The sequence below is a fragment of the Epinephelus lanceolatus genome, chromosome 6 (assembly GCF_041903045.1).
Source record: "Epinephelus lanceolatus isolate andai-2023 chromosome 6, ASM4190304v1, whole genome shotgun sequence".
NCBI lineage: Eukaryota > Metazoa > Chordata > Actinopteri > Perciformes > Serranidae > Epinephelus > Epinephelus lanceolatus.
In genome coordinates, this window is record NC_135739.1 from 47,332,352 (window position 1) to 47,357,696 (window position 25,345).

General features: G+C 40.2%; 1 protein-coding gene across 7 annotated transcripts in view; it reads left to right on the forward strand.

The window, feature by feature from the left end:
• The window catches only part of szt2 (SZT2 subunit of KICSTOR complex), a 421,207-nt gene that overhangs the window by 348,633 nt on the left and 47,229 nt on the right, over window positions 1–25,345 (forward strand). For all 7 annotated transcript variants that reach the window (XM_033622785.2, XM_033622790.2, XM_033622786.2 and 4 more), the window contains 2 exons: window positions 10,051–10,176; window positions 24,666–24,868. In XM_033622785.2, coding sequence (XP_033478676.2) covers window positions 10,051–10,176; window positions 24,666–24,868 — 329 coding nt within the window. The remainder of the gene's footprint in view (window positions 1–10,050; window positions 10,177–24,665; window positions 24,869–25,345) is intronic.

Sequence of the window (25,345 nt, forward strand, 5' to 3'; positions counted from 1 at the left end):
TCCTTGCACTCTGTAATCCGGTCTGTGTCTTCTGGCCTGCTGGGTATGTGGAGATCACAGCGATTTCCTTGCGGCGTTTCCTGTGCTGAGGTGTGGAGATCTTGCGCTGTTCCGTGTACATACACCAGGTGCGACAGCTGTCAGATGACGCGTCACAGGTGCAACAGACAAGATGGAGGGAATGGTTTTCGGAGCCACACAGCGGTACTGAAAGCTGCATCGGGGGCCCCGGTGAATATACCGGGGGTGGCAAAGGAGTCAAAGAGATTTAATCACAGCGACAGAGTCCGGTGTGGAGTGGGTGATGAGGTCGCGGAGCTCCACAGAGATGTATTGGATCCTCCCCATGGCCAAGGAAAGGCAGCAGCTACCGGTGGCTAACGCTAGTGCTGGATGGAAAACAGCCCAAGTAGTCCAAAAAATCCATTAGACATACCCCAAACAAATTAAATTTCATATTTAACCACTTCAGAGATATCAGCAACGAATTTCAAAAGGACTACCCGAGAGAGGCTGCTCTCGGTGGAGTAGCCTGAGCGTTCATACACACGTTTATTATCTGTGAGCACTGACACCGCTGTCATCTAGCGGAACCTTACAATCAAGTGGGCTCTATATTAATACATCGACCACGGGTTTGAAGTTTAAACTACGCATGAAAACACTATATTCCGTGACAAAACAACAATAACATATCGGTAATTACGGCTTACAATTGTGGGCCTTTCCCTCACTTGCCATTTCCGATCAATCACTCAATCTAACAACAAAACTACAGGGGGCCCTGCGTCATACTGACACAGACCCCATGCACCCCACACCGGAGCGCATCCCACCTCCAGACCGCATCCAGAAACGATGCAGCCCAACCACACCCACACCCAGCACCATCATGCCCTGATGGAGACACATGATACCAGGCGTAGATGTAGTCAGGCCAAATCACATCCAGACGCAGTTCAGACACGAGACGCACCCCAGCGCGAGATGCAAGGACCTGAGAGAACCGAAGAAACGCCATCAGTGAGGAAACACTGGAGGAAAAAAGAAGCAAGTAACAAAACCTAAAAATAAAAGTGTAAAAGAAATAGATAGAATAAGAATAAATAGAAATAGCAATAAAATATATAAATATAAATAAAAAATAAAAATAAAATGAATAAATATAAAAATACATAAATAAAAGTATATAGATAAATAGAAATAAATTGCTAAGTAGATAACTTTAAAAGCATATAAGATACATGACTAAAAGTTATCAATAAGAAATAAAGGATTTAAAATTTCTCATTTAAAACAAACCTCACGGACTGCATTTTTTCATCTGCGTAATATTGTGAAAATTAGGCCTATCTTGACCCGAAAAGATGCAGAAAAATTGGTCCACGCTTTTGTTACCTCAAGGCTGAATTACTGTAACTCTCTATTATCAGGTAGCTCTAGTAAGTCCTTAAAAACTCTCCAGCTAATTCAGAATGCAGCAGCACGTGTACTAACAGGAACTAAGAAACAAGATCATATTTCTCCTGTTTTAGCTTCTCTGCACTGGCTCCCTGTAAAATCCAGAATTGAATTTAAAATCCTACTGTTAACTTATAAAGCTCTAAATGGTCAAGCTCCGTCATATCTTAGAGAGCTCATAGTGCCATATTATCCCACCAGAACACTGCGCTCTGAGAACGCAGGGTTACTCGTGGTCCCTAAAGTCTCCAAAAGTAGATCAGGAGCCAGAGCCTTCAGCTATCAGGCTCCTCTCCTGTGGAATCATCTTCCTGTTACGGTCCGGGAGGCAGACACCGTCTCCACATTTAAGACTAGACTTAAGACTTTCCTCTTTTATAAAGCTTATAGTTAGGGCTGGCTCAGGCTTGCCCTGTACCAGCCCCTAGTTAGGCTGACTTAGGCCTAGTCTGCCGGAGGACCCCCTATAATACACCGGGCACCTTCTCTCTCCCTCTCTCCTTCTCTCTCTCTCTCTCGTATTCTATTACTGCATCTTGCTAACTCGGCCATTCTGGATGTCACTAACTCGGCTTCTTCTCCGGAGCCTTTGTGCTCCACTGTCTCTCAGATTAACTCATATCACAGCGGTGCCTGGACAGTGTGACGTGTGTGGTTGTGCTGCTGCCGTGGTCCTGCCAGATGCCTCCTGCTGCTGCTGCCATCATTAGTCATTAGTCATACTTCTACTGTTATTATACACATATGACTATTGTCACACATGTATACTGCCAGATATTAATACATACTTTCAACATATTGTACCACAGTAGCCAGAACTATAACTATAATATTATTACTTTCAATAATGTTGTTGTAAGCTACTGTCATTACCTGCATCTCTCTCTGTCTCTCTCTCTCTCTCTGTCTCTCTCTCTGTCTCATTGTGTCATACGGATTACTGTTAATTTATTATGCTGATCTGTTCTGTACGACATCTATTGCACGTCTGTCCGTCCTGGAAGAGGGATCCCTCCTCAGTTGCTCTTTTTGAGGTTTCTACCATTTTTTTTTTCCCCGTTAAAGGGTTTTTTTTTGGGGGAGTTTTTCCTGATCAGCTGTGAGGGTCATAAGGACAGAGGGATGTCATATGCTGTAAAGCCCTGTGAGGCAAATTGTGATTTGTGATATTGGGCTTTATAAATAAAATTGAAAATTGAATTGATTGAAAATGTATGACAATGATAAAATGTCTAAAAAAGTTCAAGAAATAGATGAGAAATAAGTAAATAAATAAGAATAAATAGATCAGTAAAAATCAACTAAAAGCCAAACTAAAAAGGTAGGTCTTGAGTTTGCCTTTAAAAATATCCACACTCTCTGCTGCCCTCAGATCCTCTGGCAGGCTGTTCCACAGACGTTGGCCGTAATAAGAAAAGGACGCCTCACCGTGGGTTTTAGTTCTAACTTCTGGAATAATTAACAGTCTATTACCAGAGGACCTGAGGGTCCTAGAGGGCTGATAGGTTAAAAGCAAATCTGATAAATGAGAAGGACCAAGACCATTAAGAACTTTAAAAACTAATAAAAGAATCTTAAAATCAATTCTGAAGCTAACAGGAAGCCAATGCAGAGACTCTAGGATGTGAGTAATGTGTGCTTTCTTTCTGGTCCTCGTCAGAACTCAAGCAGCTGCATTTTGAACTCGTTGTAATGGTATAATGAAGAGCATTACAATAATCAATTCTACAGGTGATAAAAGCATGCACTAGAGTCTTTGCATTGGCATTAGAGACAAACAGCCTGACTCTGGAAATGTTTTTCAAATGGTAAATGCTGTTTTTGTTCTATTCTTAATGTGAGGCTCAAAACTGAAGTCAGCATCAATTATTACTCCAACATTTTTTACTTTTTGACATGGTTCCAGGGCCAGTGTTACTTGTTTTGTATGCAGTTTCTCTCTCTGTGCTTCAGACCCAATAACTAAAAATTCTGTTTTGTCCTGAATGAGCTGTAGAAAATTATCTGCTATCCAGCACTTAATATCTAAAATACAGCTAAAAAGTGCATCAAGAGGCTTTGGGTCATCATGAGACACAGCAATATATAGCTGTGTATCATCAGCATAACTATGAAATTGTATGCCATGCCTCCTGATGACCCCTCCAAGTGGCAGCATGTAAAGATTAAAAAGTACTGGACATAAAATCGAACCTTGGGGGACTCCAAAGTCCATTTTATAGCGTTTGAAGGAGCAGTCATCAATGCCAACATAAAATTCCCCGTTTAAAAGATATGATTCAAACCAGCTAAAAACAGTGCCAGAGAGTCCAGTCATAGTGCGAAGTCTCTTTAAAAGAATTGAGTGGTCTACTGTGTCAAAGGCTGCAGTGAAGTCAAGTAGGACAAGTACTGTGACCTTTTTAGTGTCCATATTTGACCTAATGTCGTTTACAACCTTGACCAGTGCCGTTTCAGTGCTATGATTGGCCCGAAAATCAGATTGGTACTGTTCAAGAACTTTGTTTGAATCTAAAAACTCATTGAACTGATTAAAAACTAGTTTCTCTAAAATTTTGCGTAAAAAGGGAAGACATTTGACACAGGTCAGAAGTTATTAACAATTGATGGGTCTAGATTGTTTCTCTTAAGAAGGGGCTTCACCACAGCGGTTTTAAGTACCTGCAGGAAAACCCCCGTCTGAAGAGAACAGTTTACTATATGAAGAACATGCTCATCCAAACAGCTTCTTTAAAGGGCCAGTGTGTAATATTTGTCATGGTTTATTGTCAATCTGAATCTGAATCTGAATCCTCTACCCATTAATATGTTTATACAAGTGTATAATCGTTATAAAATAAAATTCGTTTGGTTTTCGTAGCCTTATAATTATGCTTTTATATGTAAGGGATAATGTATAATGAGCCGGTGAATACTGGGAAAATAACTCCCGACAGGGGAGTAGAACCCCGACGCGCAGCGTTTACAATTTTACTGAGTTATAAATTAAATCGGGAGGAGAGAAAAAACCAACTGCCGGCAACGGCTGAATATGCGCTACAATAGCTACAAGAGAAAATGAAAAGAAAATAGCCTAACAATGCACATAGGCTATAAAGTGGACTTAAAGTAAAGATCTTTTTTTTATTCTGGTAAAGGCTAATGTTTAACTTTCTAAGATTATGAATCAATATTTATTATTTACAACCATAGCTAGCTTATACATTTCCATTTTTCACAACACAATAATCATTTCTCCTGTCACTGACCATTAAAAGATTAGGCTATATGTCTTCAACAAAAAGTCAGTGACAACTTAGGCTGTTTCTATTTATAATGTATATTAAATTGGACACTGCCATTGAAAGTGACATTAGACATTGTAAATGGGACGGCTGGGATGTTAAAATTATAGTCGCTGTTGTCATCTGGCTGTGGCTCCGGAGGTGACACACCTGTAAACAAAATGTTTATCGTTAGACTACAAGTCGTAAGAAGCTATTATTAGGCTACTATGACTTTATCAAAGCGATCCACTAGACCTACTGTTTCCTGAGGACAGGATCCTGCTCCAATTTGCGCGATCCGAGGTGGACAGAGCCCAGTAGCTCTTGAGGCTGCTTTCACATCTGTGCCCAGTTACAGACATGATCTGACGACTCTCAAGGCCAGCCTGGGAGAGAAGCTGGACAGCGGTGCTTCTCAGGCTGTGATTGGTGTATCGTTGAGAAAGTCCGGCTGCCTTGCTTATCTGAGGTAACATCTGTCCGAGGAAATTGTGTCCCATGGGTTCACGAGAAAACCACACTGGTTGCTTGTTGAGTAGCTGCTGGTCTTTTTTTAATGGGTGAAGGTAAAAAGTGTTTGCGTCAGGAGGGCAAAGGGAGAGATATTTCTTAAAACTGGAGACGGCACAGTTTGGGTTGTCGGGCTCAGCAAAGATGAAACCTCTGTAATTTTCTTTACAGGGATCTTTTGCATCTTTATGATTCTTGGTCTCAGCGTTGTGAGCGAGGGTTATATACTCAAGACCGTTCTCATCCTTTTTCAAAACAAAAGAGTCTCTTTTCAAGTCTCTGTTGCCCTCTCTCCCTCGTCTTGCCAAATGCAGCTGCACATCAAACCACACTTTTCGGACCAACCCGACAGCTGTGTGCGGAGACAGCACCTCTGAGCACCTGAGCAGCTGCATATCTGTAGCTGAGATCGGGGGATGGTGGTGACTCATGTCCTTCCCGTTTTTGCGGAGTTTTTTTATTACTGATTTAAATACCCCATTGCTAGATTTGAAGGCAGCACTGTTCATGATGTCAAACTTTGAGAAGTGCTGACAAATAGCACCCCTGAGTGAGATATAACTGGCAACGGAGTAGGTTTGACCGTTAGAGTTTTGCACCGATGGATAAAAGGATCGCAGCACTTGGTTTAGCTCTTCTGACCCATAACTGTCTAAATCTGTTGTCATTTTCTTCTCATTCAGCCAGTCATTAAACACCTTCAAGCCCCATAAAGTGCTCCGTTTGGTGTTTAGTTCATGTCTTTCTTCTTCGATGCGATCAACCTCCCTGTCATCCACAATCTTGTGTCTCCTCTCTTTCCCGTGCGCCTCTGAGCATCCCTCTTCTCTGGCATTCTTCTCATCTTCAGCCAGTAACCATGTCTCAAGATTTTCATGCTCACCAAATATATTAAAAGTTATCTCATGAAAATAGTCCATCTTTGTATTTTGTAAATTATTATTTTGTAAGCGGTAACGGCTACTTTAGCCCGATAAAAAAAGTAACTGTTGTCAGGGCAGCGTCCCTATAGCAACGCCGGGCTACATAGCAACTGTGTGTAATGACCGTTGCTACTAGCAGCGGTCATTATACAGTAATATCAGACCGCAGAATGCCGCGACTCAGAATGCAGCATTTAATAGAGCCGTGTAATAAACAGAGCTACAATGCTAGTGCATTGCAAATACATTGAAGATGTGGAAAAAGACTAGGGCTATAGTCAACCAAAGAAAATCTTGGTCGACTAAAGTGGCACACAATCGTCAACTAATCGATTAGTCGTGGGAAAAAAAATTTTGCACGTTATTTTTACTTGTGCTGTGGTGTGTCTACGTCACTATGCAGTTAACGTTACACCTCCAAAACACTAGTCGGCGGTGGAGGACTGTGTTAAGTGCTGTAAAGTTTAGTTCAAATCAAACTTTATTTATATAGTTGATTCAAAACACACACTAAACATGGCTTAATAGAGATTATTTCAAACACAAGTACACAAATTGGCTTCACTGTAAATCGCAGAACTGACAGACAAACACTTGTCTTTATCTGGACACATTTCCCCCACCAGTACAACATGCTAACGTTATTAGCACAAGTCTATGGCATTTTACATTGTATAAATTAGCCTAGCGTCTAGAGATCTTTTCCTCTTGTCATATCCACCTTATTTTCAAACACGGAAGTAAATAGTGATCAACTTCCGTTTTTTTGTGCGTGACTTCCGCTCATGCTTTCCCTTACCGGAGCTAACGGTGCAAGCTAATTTTTTTTCAATTTTCATTTGTTTATGTTAGTCAATCAGTTAGTTAGTTAGTTAGTTAGTTAGTCTGTGTATTTTGTATAACGTTAGATAACTGTGCCCACGTTTCCGTTATAACGGAAATTTATTCCCTCTAAACGCGAATAAATCGCACGTCAATCATAAACTATGAACCAAAAAAGCACAATCTATCCCGAGTGAGACAAACTGCTTGATCCCCGTCTCCAGTGTACCAGCAGAGAACCTGCAGAACCGAATCAGTGAAAAAACACACCGGGCTACACAGCCTCTCTACCTGAGCAGCTGAAGCTGCGGCTCACACCCTCGACACACAGACACACAGACGGTGCTTCTGCATGCCAGCCACACGTGTGCGCACCTGTGAGAAATAAATATGTGAGGTGTACGCTGCTTTTCTATCTTTTTTTCCCTTTTCTTTCTTTCTTTCTTTCTGTCAGCGACATACACTCCTAACACAGGACGAGTTGTTTTTATTAACTGAGTTGATCATTAAGCCATAGTGATGCGCGGATCGGCTCTGATAGCACCTGAATCAGCATGTATGCATCAACCATCCAGCCGTTACAACATGATTGAGCTAGCAAAGCAGTTTTGTGTTGCTATGTGTGGTATTTATTCAGTTTTGGGAAATCACGATGTCTAGAAAGCATCAGTGGCTGCAGCTGACAGGGACAGCTAACGTTAACACTAGCAGCAAAGCTAACATCAGGACGTCATCTGTTAAAAGCCTCCCGTTGTCGGATACGACATGAAACTACTCCAGTTAGCTCAATCATGTTGTAACTAAGACATCCGCTGGAGAAAATATTTTTTTCACGGGCCACTTTGTGAGTTTAGTGAGTTATTACAGACACGGCTAACGGCTAACAGCTAACGGTTAGCCCGGCTAATCTACGATAACCATGTTATTAATTACACACAGAGAAAATACTAATGTTTGTTCAGTCATTGTGTTTATAGACTTTACAAACATCAGATTAGTCTAAACGGTGATATAGTGACGTGAAAAATGTGATATATACATATATATATAGCTAAACTCAGCAAGGTAAACAACAAGGCGATTCCCATTTACACAGTGGTAAGAGTGCTGGACAGGAAGTGTTGCACAAAAAAACAGAAGCTGGCTGCGTTCTGTTTTGCCTCCGTGTTTCTGTGAAAAATAAGGTGGATAATGCCAGGGACAACAGCAACATCTAACAAAGGTAACGGTACATAATTTGGCTCCATTACAACTCACAACATTCACCTACAAAACAACTGCCTTATACTAACACGTTTTCCAAGCAAATACAACAAGCTAACGTTATTAACATTAACTGAGCCTCCTACCTGCCTGTCAAACAGCATCAACCCATAAACCTTCTCAAGTCTCAACTGAGTGGAGTCCTGCAGGGATCAGCTGTGAAGTCTGGCAACCGGTGGCTGCTCGCTCTGCTGCCGTTCAGCAGCAGAGCTAACTGCTAACAGCCACCACTGTAACTAACAAATCCATTCAACTGCTCCACCATCCACAGACAGACACGGCTGATTATTTACTGCTGAATTACAGCTCATAACTCACACCAATGGCTGACGCTACTCCAGTGTGAGTGTTTTTGCTAGCTAGCAAAATATCCTGGGCTCAAACGATTTACTGGAGTTTACCAGCCTGTTGCTCATGTGGCATTTGAAGATAATTACAAGGAAGCCCGCTCTGGGCTTTTGATGTCTGATAGTCTACCACTAACATTTTCACCACATCTCGTCTTGTCAATGAAACATAGATTTTGTTGTAATTTTTATTACCAAGATCTATTTTCAGTTCGTCATCATTTCAAATTCATCATGGAAAAAAGGTAGTTGACAAAAGATTTTCATCATAGTTTTTGTCAAATACATTAACAGTTGTATTTTAAATATACATTTTCATTCTTGTTATTTTGTCCTGTTGTTCCAGGTAGTAGGAAGGGGTTGATAGGGGGAATGGTATGTTACCCCTGTAGCCACTGTAAATTTAAATAAAGATATATTTTTTAAAAAAGAAAAAAAAAGATGTGCCCATGCATGAGCATCAAAGATATTGAAATCTGGTGTCGTTTTGTACTTTAGCTCATATGTTAGTACATAAAGTTAAAAAGGATACAGTGTTAGATATTGGACACATTAAAACAGTCTAACAACAAATTGGATCTGACAAGTAAGTCACATTTGAGTATTAAAGTCCTGTATGGTGAAAGTAGCCTAATGTGAAATTTAGCTAATTGGACGTTACCTGGGGAATAGTGCCTCTCACTAATTTATGGCCTCAATTAATTACAGTTCACTCCTCAGGGAAATCATTCAGCATTGGCTTGATTCAAAGTGGAGAATATCTGGGCTAATTAAAAAAGGCTTCTGTCTCCCACAGTGATATCTCAGGAGAGGTTACATGTTGGCATAGAATTTACCAATTTGATATTTCCACAGACACCTAGGGAGCATTCTAACTCAAGCACATCCAAGAGGAGATCTGCAGCTTGACTCCAACAGGGCCCACAGCCATTTCCTCTGGCATTTGGTTTTAGGTGGATTTTAATGCCATCAGATGAATTAAATTAAATATAAGATGTGATGTGAATATATCATGGGGTGGCTGTGGCTCAGGAGGTAAAGTGGGATGGTCAATAATGGACAGATCAGCATTTGGATCCCTGGCTCCTCAAGTCCACATGTCAAAGTATCCTTAGGCATGATACTCAAACCCAAACAAATGTGTGACTGTCTAAGGGCTTAGTCCAAGACTGAGTAACAGGTGGCACCTTGTATGGTAGCCTTGGCTACCAGTGTGTGAATGTGTGTGTGTCCATTTACCATCCATTGTCAGGCTGGTTTCTGTCACTGCCAAGCCTCATGTACCATATCTTTGATGAAAGAGCTGCTCAGGAACAGTGCTGCTACAAAACAAAGTACTGTAGACTTAATTCTTGAAAGCAAAGTTGTTGTAGTCTTATACATCACAATCATCCTGCTTCTCTCAAAATTCACGCTCTGCATTGTCACCGTCTTATCCTAACATGGATGTCTCAACAGGGGACAGATTTGGAGACCCTGAAACAGTCGTCCAGGCTCGTCCACTACTGTGCCACCCCTCTCCTCTTTGACTCAGTCTTCCGCAAGCAGATCCAAGAGGAACAGATCATTCATCCTCCAGTGAAGGTATGTTTGCCATCACACTCAAAGGAAAGTGACAGGATGAGGATTTTGTGTCTTAATTATTGGTGTCTACAGAGTGATCCACATACAACCTTTTTCTATGGGCTGACACAGAAATTAGCCTTGCCCTGGTTCCCTGGTCAAAAAGCCTGTGGGATTTTTCTATTTGATTTTGGATTATCACAGAAAAAAGCTCAGGCAAACAAATGTTTATGATACTTACAGGTCTTTGAGTTTTAACGATGCTGCGCTTTAGCCAATCACAATGGAGGGGGCGTGGCCGAGACGTGCACTTGTCCCCAGGAAATGTGTGCCTACAGAAACAGCAAGCTCCGCGTCCATAGCGACCACTCCACCCAAAACGCTGTCTCGTCAACGTGGAAAAAAAAAAAAAAATTCCAGCAGATGTCTGAGTTACAACATGATTAAGCTAACTGGAATAGTTTCATGTCGTATCCGACAACGGGAGGCTTTTAACAGATGACGTCCTGACGTTACCTTTGCTAACTGTCCCTGTCAGCTGCAGCCACTGATGCTTTCTAGACATCGTGATTTCCCATAACTGAATAAATACCACACATAGCAACACAAAACTGCTTTGCAAGCTCAATCATATTGTAACTAAGATATCCGCTGGAAAAAATGATCTTTACCGTTATCTTATTTTCATACAGTCTGTGGTTATTACAGACACCGCCAACGGCTAACGTTAACAGCTAACGGTTAGCCCAGCTAACCTACGATAACCATATTACCAATTAATTACAAATCGTGCACACAGAAATAGTAACGTTTGTTCAGTTTGTTGTGTTTATAGACTCAACAAACATCAGATTAGTCTAAACGGTGATATAGTGACGTGAAAAATGTGATATATAGCTAAACTCTGCTGGTTTTTTACCCGAAGTATTTGTAAACAACACAGTGATTCCCTGGGGGCACCGCCGGAAGTGAATGGCGTGAGCGATCACCGTGGCCCCTGCACTTCCTTTAGTCAAAAAACTCCGGGCTGTGCCTCCAGAGGTAAAGGAAGAAAAAAATATATATATACAGTACAGGCCAAAAGTTTGGACACACCTTCTCATTCAATGCGTTTTCTTTATTTTCATGACTATTTACATTGTAGATTCTCACTGAAGGCATCAAAACTATGAATGAACACATGTGGAGTTATGTACTTAACAAAAAAAGGTGAAATAACTGAAAACATGTTTTATATTCTAGTTTCTTCAAAATAGCCACCCTTTGCTCTGATTACTGCTTTGCACACTCTTGGCATTCTCTCCATGAGCTTCAAGAGGTAGTCACCTGAAATGGTTTTCCAACAGTCTTGAAGGAGTTCCCAGAGGTGTTTAGCACTTGTTGGCCCCTTTGCCTTCACTCTGCGGTCCAGCTCACCCCAAACCATCTGGATTGGGTTCAGGTCCGGTGACTGTGGAGGCCAGGTCATCTGCCGCAGCACTCCATCACTCTCCTTCTTGGTCAAATAGCCCTTACACAGCCTGGAGGTGTGTTTGGGGTCATTGTCCTGTTGAAAAATAAATGATGGTCCAACTAAACGCAAACCGGATGGGATGGCATGTCGCTGCAGGATGCTGTGGTAGCCATGCTGGTTCAGTGTGCCTTCAATTTTGAATAAATCCCCAACAGTGTCACCAGCAAAACACCCCCACACCATCACACCTCCTCCTCCATGGTTCACAGTGGGAACCAGGCATGTGGAATCCATCCGTTCACCTTTCCTGCGTCTCACAAAGACACGGCGGTTGGAACCAAAGATCTCAAATTTGGACTCATCAGACCAAAGCACAGATTTCCACTGGTCTAATGTCCATTCCTTGTGTTTCTTGGCCCAAACAAATCTCTTCTGCTTGTTGCCTCTCCTTAGCAGTGGTTTCCTAGCAGCTATTTGACCATGAAGGCCTGATTGGCGCAGTCTCCTCTTAACAGTTGTTCTAGAGATGGGTCTGCTGCTAGAACTCTGTGTGGCATTCATCTGGTCTCTGATCTGAGCTGCTGTTAACTTGCCATTTCTGAGGCTGGTGACTCGGATGAACTTATCCTCAGAAGCAGAGGTGACTCTTGGTCTTCCTTTCCTGGGTCGGTCCTCATGTGTGCCAGTTTCGTTGTAGCGCTTGATGGTTTTTGCGACTCCACTTGGGGACACATTTAAAGTTTTTGCAATTTTCTGGACTGACTGACCTTCATTTCTTAAAGTAATGATGGCCACTCGTTTTTCTTTAGTTAGCTGATTGGTTCTTGCCATAATATGAATTTTAACAGTTGTCCAATAGGGCTGTCGGCTGTGTATTAACCTGACTTCTGCACAACACAACTGATGGTCCCAACCCCATTGATAAAGCAAGAAATTCCACTAATTAACCCTGATAAGGCACACCTGTGAAGTGGAAACCATTTCAGGTGACTACCTCTTGAAGCTCATGGAGAGAATGCCAAGAGTGTGCAAAGCAGTAATCAGAGCAAAGGGTGGCTATTTTGAAGAAACTAGAATATAAAACATGTTTTCAGTTATTTCACCTTTTTTTGTTAAGTACATAACTCCACATGTGTTCATTCATAGTTTTGATGCCTTCAGTGAGAATCTACAATGTAAATAGTCATGAAAATAAAGAAAACGCATTGAATGAGAAGGTGTGTCCAAACTTTTGGCCTGTACTGTATACATGTATATATTTTATTTATTTATTTATTTTTTACCGATGGATTTCCAGATTGGATTTTTATTGATGTCTCACACAAATTTAATGTCACGCTATACCCACCTTAGATCCACATTATCATTGAAATTAAATCCAGCAGCCTAATAATAATTGTTTCATAAAAAACGTTGTAAAATCCAACTCAAATCCTGAATTGAAATTCTTTCTAAATACGTATTTAATCCGCACTGCCTCTAACGTCTCCTTGTCCACTCTGTGAGCGCAGGAGGGGGAGAGGACGGCGCGACTGCATGGAATATATTAAATATTTCCAGTGCATTTATCATGTCTCGAAATACAGCCATTAAGCACAACCATTACACTCATTTCATCAGCCCTACTTAGACATGCTTTTCATGACAAAACCAGCATGAAGAAACGTGTTGGCCTATTACACTTTGAATTGTATTTCAAATTACACGTTGTATTTTGGGACAGGGATACCACTGGTTCATGCTGTAATTCAGGCCGGGAGTCTGATCAGACTAATTGCCAAAAACATATAAATACTGCGGTGACCCTCGTGCGTAATTGCGCAAGATGGCACTGGCACATCCTCCTTTTTGCCTCCACCTTTATCAATCAATCAATCAATCAATTTTATTTATAAAGCCCAATATCACAAATCACAATTTGCCTCACAGGGCTTTACAGCATACGACATCCCTCTGTCCTTATGACCCTCACAGCTGATAAGGAAAAACTCCCCAAAAAAAAAAAAAAAAAAACCCTTTAACGGGGAAAAAAAACGGTAGAAACCTCAGGAAGAGCAACTGAGGAGGGATCCCTCTTCCAGGACGGACAGACGTGCAATAGATGTCGTACAGAACAGATCAGCATAATAAATTAACAGTAATCCGTATGACACAATGAGACAGAGAGAGACAGAGAGAGAGAGAGATGCAGGTAATGACAGTAGCTTACAACAACATTAATGAAAGTAATAATATTATAGTTATAGTTCTGGCTACTGTGGTACAATATGTTGAAAGTATGTATTAATATCTGACAGTATACTTGTGTGACAATAGTCATATGTGTATAATAACAGTAGAAGTATGACTAATGACTAATGATGGCAGCAGCAGCAGGAGGCATCTGGCAGGACCACGGCAGCAGCACAACCACACACGTCACGCTGTCCAGGCACCGCTGTGATATGAGTTAATCTGAGAGACAGTGGAGCACAAAGGCTCCGGAGAAGAAGCCGAGTTAGTGACATCCAGAATGGCCGAGTTAGCAAGATGCAGTAACAGGATACGAGAGAGAGAGAGAGAGAGAGAGAGAGAGAAGGAGAGAGGGTGCCCGGTGTATTATAGGGGGTCCTCCGGCAGACTAGGCCTAAGTCAGCCTAACTAGGGGCTGGTACAGGGCAAGCCTGAGCCAGCCCTAACTATAAGCTTTATCAAAGAGGAAAGTCTTAAGTCTAGTCTTAAATGTGGAGACGGTGTCTGCCTCCCGGACCGTAACAGGAAGATGATTCCACAGGAGAGGAGCCTGATAGCTGAAGGCTCTGGCTCCTGATCTACTTTTGGAGACTTTAGGGACCACGAGTAACCCTGCGTTCTCAGAGCGCAGTGTTCTGGTGGGATAATATGGCACTATGAGCTCTCTAAGATATGACGGAGCTTGACCATTTAGAGCTTTATAAGTTAACAGTAGGATTTTAAATTCAATTCTGGATTTTACAGGGAGCCAGTGCAGAGAAGCTAAAACAGGAGAAATATGATCTTGTTTCTTAGTTCCTGTTAGTACACGTGCTGCTGCATTCTGAATTAGCTGGAGAGTTTTTAAGGACTTACTAGAGCTACCTGATAATAGAGAGTTACAGTAATCCAGCCTTGAGGTAACAAAAGCGTGGACCAATTTTTCTGCATCTTTTCGGGTCAGGATAGGCCTAATTTTCACAATATTACGCAGATGAAAAAATGCAGTCCGTGATCTTGATCAAATATTACTCCGAGGTTTCTTACGGTAGTGGTAGAGGCCAGAGCAATGCCATCTAGAGAAACTATGTCATCAGATAAAGAGTCTCTGAGTTGTTTGGGGCCAAGAACAATAACTTCAGTTTTGTCTGAATTTAACATCATTTAATAAATGTGATTCTTTATGTCGCACATCAATGTCAAACATCCTCAAATTTAAAAGCAACACATTAATTACATGTTGGTAAAGGAGTAGAAATATTTGGTATACTTTAGATCAGACCACTTTTTTTTTTTCTCTGTCACTGTCCGTGCAGTCCCACAGACACAGCTGACAGCATCAGCAGTGTTGATGTGTTGCCACTTTTTTTGCTTTCTTTTATTAGTGATCCCACTGCTGTGGCCACCAAATAAAATCTTTCTTCAGTCCTCCACCTCCCGTTAAAGGGTCTCTTGCTCAGTCTCGGAGAAATTCCGTTTTTTGGTTCGTTTCTCACACCTGTCGCCGTGACTCACAACGAGAGAACACTCACATGCCGGCTTATTTATATGCAGATCACATTCATGAGGTGATTTGCATGACCATTTATGGTTGAACTAGGGCATGTAGAGGGCAGAATATGAGGCGGATCTGGGTGCGCACAACTCCAGGAGGTCTGTGATTTATAAAGATAACATTGCGTGCAAGTGTGCGTGCGCAGGGTTTTATAAATCAGATTATTTTTTGGCGCACGTCAACTTTTAGTATGAATCCTAAGCATTCTTTTATAAATGAGGCCCCTGGTGTGTATCAATATACTGACAACTAACTAACTCCAACAACTCCAAACAGCACCGATATCCCGACCCACTCAGTATATTTCGGGCTCTAACTCAACCACACGTTATTCAAAACACACGCCGTTCATCTCAAATGAAAGCTGAGACTCCACTCTTTCCACATGTATATCCAAATCACTCTCCCTTTAACCATCACAGAGCTACAGCCCAAAGAACAACAACAACAGAAAGCTCTTTGCCAAAATATATTTGTAATATGGCTCTTTACCTTATTAATTTCGCCATAAAATGCACATTCTGCTGTTCATTCACGCTCCGTTCGCGTACTACTGTTGTCCGTCATTCAAATGAATCCGGGCGGAAAAAAGATTCCGGGGGAACAAAAACAATGACCACTCACAGCAGCCGACATCTCCCCACAACGTGTTCTGCTGACTTTGATTGGCTTACAGTGCTGTCAATCACTCAAATCGGCCAAGCCGTCGCAGAGATACGGGCCTCCAAAGCTCAGAATAGATTCTCAGGTTCAAATGTAGTAGGTGCATATTGGTCAGTTTGGAGTGGGAAATGGCGTAAAAGACAGTTCTATGTGTATACCCTAAACATCAGTAGGGATTTACAGAAACAAAAAATGAAAAATATAGGATTGTACATGACAAAAATCACATGCAAACATGGTGCAATTTTGGAGAGCTCGTCTGAATTTTCTGTACTCAAACCTCTCTTATATTGTTCTGCTTCACGTTATCAGAATCAACCTTTGCAGATTTAATGTTCACATGTTGTACTATGATGTGATAGAAGTTTAGAGCTGCAGCTGCATCATTACAAAGGGATACTAAAATCACAAATGATCCTAAAAATGCTTTTTTTCTTTTTTTAGGCAAACCTCAAAATATTTCATTTGTGCTGTGTGCCATCTTCATTTACTCCTCACATATAACACATATACTGATATTTACACATCTTAACAGCTCTCACAAGTGTTCCCTTTACCATGACACCAAAAGTATTAAAATAGAACTTGTGGTTGCAGAGATATAGTTGAAGATGGATATGGAATTTTCGAGCAGAGGCCTATAAAATAGGGTCAGGGACACATAAAAGCTTCAAAATTCACAGTGGGGTATTTTATGCTGTAGAACAAAACCTGAAAGTCTCTTCAGCTTGGAATCAGGAGTGCTGAAATGCTGACTCATGTCCACGTTTTAGGACTCATTCTTCGGGGCACTTTACAGACAGTAATTTATGATTCAATAGATACATAAATAAAAAACAAAAGGGAACAAAAAATATAAAGTGAATGTGATGGTGTGGTAGAAACTTGTACAGGCATATACAAATAACATACCCAGAAGACCTCCAGGCCAGCAGACCTGAAGCCTTCTCCATCCACTCTGCTGAGGCCTACTCCATCTGCTGCCCTGCAGCCTGAAGTCTTGTCCATCCACTCTGCTGAGGCCTATTCCATCTACTGCCCTGCAGCCTGAGGCCCTCTCCATCCACTCTGCACTACAGCCTGAAGCCTTTTCCATTTACTGCTCTACAGCCTAAGCAGCTTATCTTCACATCTAACTGTAGGACCCTGTTTTGTCTGATTATCTTCTGATAACTTGATAAAATGCCACCTAAGAAGAGTGAAGAAGACTATGTTTCTCTCTCGGTTGTTCGAGACCTCTTGGATCAGCAAAAGGCTTTCTATAAAGACCTGATCATGCAACAAGAGAATAGCTTTAAGGGCTTTGTGAAAATGATTCATGATTCCAACAATAAACGTGTTGATGATCTGACTAGAGAAGTGCAGGAGGTAAAAAGGAGCCTTGAATTTACTCAAAGTGAAGTGGATGGTTTGAAAGTCACTTTAACATCTGTGACCACGGATACAATTAAACACCTCCAATCCAACACTGAGGCCCTGCAAGTCGATAATAAACACTGGATGGCCAAAGCTGAGTATTTAGAAAGCAAATCTAGGAGAAACAACATTGTTATAGATGCCATCCCTGAGTCACCTGATGAAAGTTGGTCTGATTCAGAGAAGAAATTCAGAGAAATCTTAACTGGAAAAATGAAAATCGATCAAAGGCACATTGAAATTGAACGAGCGCACCGCACTGGGAAGCTGTTGGCCGGCGGTGATGGGAAAAGACCAAGACCTATGGTAGTTAAGCTACTTAGGCACAAAGACAAACAGTCAATCCTCTCAAAAGCCAAAATCTTAAAGGGCACAAACATTTATATTAATGAGGACTACTCCGATGCTGTGCGCCAAAAGCGTAAAGAACTGGTGCCGAAGATGAGAGCGGCAAGAGCAAGGGGAGACATTACATATCTAAAATATGACAAGCTTGTCGTGCATCCCCGAGGAGAGCAACCTAATCGCCCTTTAGTGGCAAATGCTGCTGAAATTACGGCCCAGGACAGTAATTAAGCCTTTGTCTTTGGACACCAGTATATCATGATCAATGACCAGTGTGCAAAATGCAAAAAAGGGTAAATACTTGTATTTGTTGTGGTATTTGCAAAAACATATTCCACTATCGATGTACACCTGTTACAAAGAAGAACATTGATCTATGGTCAAACTGGTTTTGTCAGACATGTACTGAACTGTTTCCCTTTTATTCTTTGGATATTGGTGATTATCTTGCTGTTACAAACACCACAGAATCAATTTCTGTTACAAATGAGCATTATGTTTTTAATCCTTTTGATTTAGAAAGGGGTGATAGCGATAAATATGACTTAATTGGGATCCAGATGTGAATGTCCTATCAGAAACATATACTTTACCATCTTGCAACTATATGAATGAAAATCAGTTTAATACTTTTAGATGTTCTATTCCACTAGATTTACATACCTTTTCAACCCTCCATATGAATATCCGGAGTCTGGTAAAGTATCATGATCAGTTAATTCATTATCTAACATCTCTTGAGCATACTTTTCCAATTATAGCACTTACAGAAACCTGGCTTTCTGAAAACATCAGCAGTTTATATGAACTTCCCTTGTACAATTCATTGCACTCTTACAGAGAAAATAAAGTGGGTGGTGGTGTATCTATTTTTATCCACCTTGATTATGAATACAAGATAAGACACGATTTGTGCTTGAATTCTGAAACTGTGCCAGTTGAATCAATTTTCATTGAAATGTTTGTTGAAGCCAAAAAAATCATTATAGGTTGTGTGTATCGTCCACCAAATACTGTAATTAGTGAATTCAATGATTGTGTGGCTAATGCAATGGATGTTATTAATAAGGAGGGGAAATTATTGTTCATTTTGGATAATTTTAATATTAATCTTCTCAAGATGGAAACACACTCAGAAACTGAGGACTTCTTAAGTACTATGTATTCCAATTACTCTTATCCAGTCATAAGTAAACCCACCAGAGTAAATGATAAAACGGCTATTTTGATTGATAATATTTTTACCAATTCTTTGAATGAGGTGATCCATTCTGGAATATTAGTTACAGACATATCTGATCATTTTCCTATATTTCAGTTCACTAGGCTTAAAGGTCAATATACCAAGCAAACAAGAAACAGAACAGCCCATCGTAAATTCAATAAACATAACATTTCAATATTTAAGAAAGAGCTTGAGGAAGTCTCATGGAGTGAAGTGTACAGATGTCCAGATGCTGAATCTGCATACAAGTGTTTTTTCTCATTCTCTGAATGTAGTATTTAACAAATGTTTTCCACTTGTGTTACCTGTTAGACCTAAATGTAATGGAGATAATAGCAAACCTTGGTTTACCTCAGGATTATATAAATCTTCTAAGAACAAAAATAAGTTGTGTAAGAAGTATTTGTTATCACCAACACCTCTAAATCTAGCATTATATAAAAGCTATAAAAACAGATACAACCACCTTCTGAAATTGGCAGAAAAGAACTATTACTCACAACAATTAAAGGAATCATCAAATAACATCAAATACACATGACAAATTATCAGCCAGTTGTTGCAAAGAAAGAAAGAAAAAGCTGAGTTTCCCTCAAATTTTTCCAATGGTGCTGAATCATTTTCTAATCCCTATGATATTACATGTAAATTTAATGATTTTTTTTGCTAATATTGGTGTTTCACTTGCAAAAAAGATTCCTAATATAGAGTATAATCCTTTAGATTATATTCATGGTAAATTTCCAATTATGTCTAACTTTATCAAACCTAAACCTGAAGAAATTAAAGAAATAATTACAGGGCTGAAGAATACTGCCGCGGGACACGACGAAATTGGTGCCTTTCTTATAAAAGAAGTAAAAGAGTGACTTGCAGATCCGTTAACCTATATTTTTTCTGTCTCCATGGATAAGGGTAAAGTTCCTGATGATTTAAAGTTGGCAAAGGTCATTCCTCTATATAAGGCCGATGACCCCAATCTTTTTACAAACTATAGACCCATATCAATTTTACCTTGTTTCTCAAAAATCTTAGAAAAACTGGTCTACAAAAGAATTTTTCAGCATCTGGAACTGAATAACATATTATACACGCATCAGTATGGTTTCAGAAAAAATCACTCTTCCTACATGGCCCTGCTCCAGCTGGTAAACAAAATCATATCAGCACAAGATCACAATGAATATGCATTAGGTATTTTTCTGGACCTGTCCAAAGCATTTGACACTGTAAACCATCATATTTTACTGTCAAAATTAGATAGATATGGTTTTAAAGGACATGCTCTTAGCTGGCTAGGTGATTATCTTAAAAACAGACAGCAATATGTATATTTCAATTGTGTCTCTTGTAAAGCTACCATCCAATGTGGGGTCCCTCAAGGCTCAATTCTTGGACCATTATTATTTCTTATTTATGTTAACAATTTGGCTACTGTATCTAAAGACATTTTACTTATTCTTTTTGCAGATGATACTAATTTAGTGATGTCAAACAGCAATTTTGATTGTCTTATGAGTGAGGCAGATAGGGGTCTCAAAGAATTTTCAAATTGGTTTAAAATAAACAAATTATCTTTGAATGTAAAAAAATCAAATTTTATGATCTTCAGCGGTAAGAGAAAATATAACATAGAAAGTGCATCCTTAAATATAGATGGAAATCAGGTTAAGCAAGTGCATGTTGTGAAGTTTTTAGGAGTTCTAGTTGATGACCAACTCTGTTGGAAAACGCACATTAATTACATTTACACAAAGGCTCTGAAATCCCTTGGTATAATTAAGAAAATGTGTTATTTCTTAAACAAGTCTTGTTTGCTGATCCTGTATTATAGTCTTATTTTTCCATATATTAGTTACTGTAACATTGTATGGGGTTCAAACTATTACACTAGTCTTAAGAGGATCTACATGTTACAAAAAAGATTTGTCAGAAGTGCCACTTTTTCAAATGCATTTGTTCTGTCTTTGCCACTATTTCACAAACTTAAGCTCTTAACAATTTATGACATAAACACAATTCAGATTTGTACTTTTGTTTATAAAACCAGATTTAGGAGAGATCTTTTGCCTGAGTGCTTTGAGAATTATTTCACACTGAATTCTGACGTTCATCAATATAGTACCCGGCAAGCCAATTGTATACATCTGCCTAAGAATCTCACCACAAGGGGTCAGCTTTTGGTGAAGTATTGTGGTGCAGAGCTGTGGAATTATCATCAACACTTGGTAAATATCTCTCCATCCCTGTCAATATTTAAAAACAATTTAAAACAATTTCTGGTTTCTCTATATTCAAAATGAACTATAAAATTGTTTAGATGCAGGATAAACTTTGCATTTCACTATGGTGATTTGATGATCTTTTGAATGCAGATTAGTGTCACACCTTAAGTGGTACATTTGATTAGTATTTTGTTTCTGTTCTCGATTTTTTGTTTGTTTCTGATAAATATACAAAACACGCACGCACACACACACACACATACACACAGCATTGATTAGGGACTTTATTAGATGGCATACTTACTTACATACTGTTTCTTCTCTACTTTATATTTCTATTTTTGGTACTATATTGTATCTTATTGATTATTTTAAAGGCAATTTTAAATCTTTGTCTTTTTGTTTTATTGAATATTTAGGTGAGATAACTTATAACACTTTAACGAGTTTTTCATCTCACCTGCACAATCTGTTTTTTGTTGTTGTTGTTTTTAAAACCAATTGTTTTAATATTGTGCAAATAAATAATACGAAATACGAAGACATAGAAGTGGTAAAATAAATACTGGCAAAATTGTCATTATATTTGAATATCAGAATTCAGAAAAAAATTCGCCATTTAAGTTAAATTTAACTAACAGCATGAACAACAGTTCCTAAGAGTGATCAATATAGTTGTAAATCAAATGATTTTGACAGTAGACTATTTCTAAGTCTCTTTTGTACAAAGACAATGACACAGAAGTATCCAGTAAATTAACATTTAATTCATTCATTCATCCTGTTGGGGGTCGTAGGGGGCCTGGAGCCTATCCCAGTTGACATTGGGCGAGAGGCAGGGTACACCCTGGACAGGTCGCCAGACTATCGCAGGGCTGACACATAGAGACAGTCAACCAAACACGCTCACATTCACACCTACAGGCAATTTAGAGTCACCAGTTAACCTAACCTGCATGTCTTTGGATTATGGGAGGAAGCTGGAGTACCCGGAGAAAACCAACGCGGACATGGGGAGAAAATGCAAACTCCACACAGAAGGGCTATCCCCCACCCCAGGTTCGAACCAGGAACCTTTTTGCTGTGAGGCGAAGCACTACCGTGCTTCTCTAAATTAACATTTTCATTCCATAAAACAACTCCGTGATATTTAATAGAAAACTGGCCACGGGATGTTTTGTACAAAGGACAATAAAGATTCTGAGCCTGTCAAGTTGTGTATTTATGGAGTTGTTAGTTATTAACAAAATAATATCCAAAACTACAAGGTAAATCTCTAGTCTCACATTTCACTTTCAAGATAAATGTACAGTTTTAAAGAATATCAATGTCATAAATAGTCAACAGTTGCAGTTTAAAAGAGAGGTGCACTAGGTACAACAACCTTAGAAAAGGTCACTAACAAACTGTTTCTGTGCCAGCACAATTTTGTACAGATAAGTTGGAAAAGTACTCATCCATACAATATTGCAGTGTGTTAAATTAAACTATAATATAATGGTAATAAACACACATTCTGTACAGAACCTCATATTTTTCTAAGAATGCCAAGAGACCAGCCTGTTCTGTCCAGGAGAGTTTATCATCAGTTGATACCTCTGCATCACTTGCCTGACAGCAGCAGGGTGAACAGACTGTGACTGGGGTTGGCACTGTCTTTTAGTATCCTTGGGCTGTGCACAGGCCTTTCACCAATGTCACTGATGCTCGGTACATGGGTACCAATGATGTTCTGGCTGCTTTATCACTTCATCACTGCTATTATCACCTCCTGCATAGACCTCCTGTCCTGGGCCGTGCACATCCCACAAAGTGTCTGAAATCACTGCTGAGCTCCAGTTATAAAAACAGGAACATCCATCCCTTGCTTCCAAGTCATAAGCACTGTCACCAGCCTCCATCAGGGCATTTCCATGAACAGGGGTGGGTCTGTTTTAGTTGCACTGTGTAAAGCTAAGCCATGATGAAGTGTGCTTCCACTAGAGCTTCACAGCAGGTGATAGCCACGTCAGTGACTAGAAAGAAAGCTTTGTGTCAAAGTCTGTTTTCAGGTCACAGAACTTCTGTAGCCTTATTTTACTTTTAGCTGATTTCCTTCAGCTGTATTGGAGCTGGGTTAAGTTACTGCTGATGCAGACCAAATATTTCCTGCTGCTGCTGCCTCACATAAAAAAAACTACAGCTGATAAACCAGGAGGGTGCTTTTTGTGAAGACACATGAAATACAGTCAGCAGAGCTTCAACAGTGGTGCTCTTCTTAAATAGAAACAGGTCACAACAACATATTCAGTATTATATGGTCAGCAGATCATTTTAAATACTGCAGGGTGGAATAGTGCAAACACAAAATAGCCACAGTGAGCTGAAGAGAGCCTCAGGTGACAGGCTTTAACTGAGGTCTGTGGCCAGCACACCTCCATCAAGGTAAACTACTTTAAGCCCAGGGTATGTCAGTGCTTGGAGCATCTCAGGGCAAGTGCTGCAAGTGGACCTGTATCAGAGGGATTGGAAGGTTGTGACCTGTGGGACAACTTAGTCTCGCCGACCGCAGCTAACCCCTGTTGACCCCGCTTGCAAGACTCTACTCACCTCTGTCTGCAGGAGACCAGAGAGAAAGGCATTTTTAAAAGTCTCTTTGTGTTCAGCTCTCATTACTTTATTTTACTGTTTCATGTTCGCTATCAGCTGTATTAGAAGTTGTGTGAAGTTGCTGCTTGAAAACTAAAATTTTCTTTATGTTGCTGCTTCACAAGAAATGTTTTTACATAACAAAATAACATGGGACTTTTATTGTGAAGAATCTGCAGGAAATGGAATGTGTTTGTCATCGAATTAGCAGAACTCTGTTAGCAGCTTTTCTTCAATAAAGGCAGGTCTAATACCGCAGGAAGAGTGAAAGAAGTAACAGCCAAATTGGGATGTTTGATGAAGAGCTGCAGACAACAGGCTCTTACTGCACCTCTGCAAACCTCTCACCTCCAACAGGTGAACTTCTTTTACCTGCTGTGCTGTGGATAAAAACATGCAGCAAAAATAACAGGGGACTTAAGCCATTCATCAGCCCACTGCTTTTAAATGTCATCACTCAAGACAAGCCGCCATGGGCTAAAGACACACCTTCAAGTTGGTAGCCCTGTTGTAATGGAAATGCAAATCCCTGCAGCACTAGGCTAATGGCCCAAACCAAGCCAAGCCAAGTCAGCCCATGACTGTGGACAAGGGATACAAGAAGGATGGGCAATCAAAGAGCTAAGCTAATTAAGTAAAACAAGCTATTGTAACCTAGTGGTTATTAGCCAGATAGGTTAAAGTATATTTTGTTTAATGAATCTACATAGTGGTAAATGAGATCAGGTGTGCATACTTGACAGAGTCTTCCTTTTATGTTTAAGTGATGTCCAGTGTTCTCTGTGCCAGAAACGCCATCGCTCCAGCGACTCCACAGCGTCAGGTCGGGACCGAAGCTACAGCACCGACTCAGCTGACATGCTGCCCAGCCGACTAAAGGAAGAATCCTGGCTGCTTGAGATTTCTAGCAACTTCCTCCAGCAGTATGTCCAGTACCTTCAGAGCATGGGCTTCATTCTTGTCCAGGTCCGACCTCAGTCTCCAGCCCGCAGGTCTGTATCTGTGAAAACATTTCATTTTTTTTGCTTCAAGTTGTTATTGAATGGCAGTCTGTATTTGGCATGATTTTTGTGGCTTCTTTCTATGATCGATGTAAGCTCAAATGCATGTGAAAACATCCTGCAATACACCATGACGCCATGCCCATCAAATCCTGATGGCAGTGGATAAGGTAGATGGAATTTTAGCTCATTTTCAAGTATTACACTGTTTTTCAAACAACAGCCCAACCTTTTGGTAGGTTTTGGTTTGCTCTGTAAAATACATAAGCTGTCAGACCATTCCCTTTGTATATGATAGTGTGTTATACACTATCACAAAGTGTTTTTCTCATGTATCTGCCCATATTTTGTGTTATTGGGAACAACAATATTAGGCCTCACCAAGGGGCACCATTAACGTAGGGAACAACTCTGGTCCTCGGGGGGGGGGGGGGATTATTAATGTTTTAAATTATACTGGTGATACTG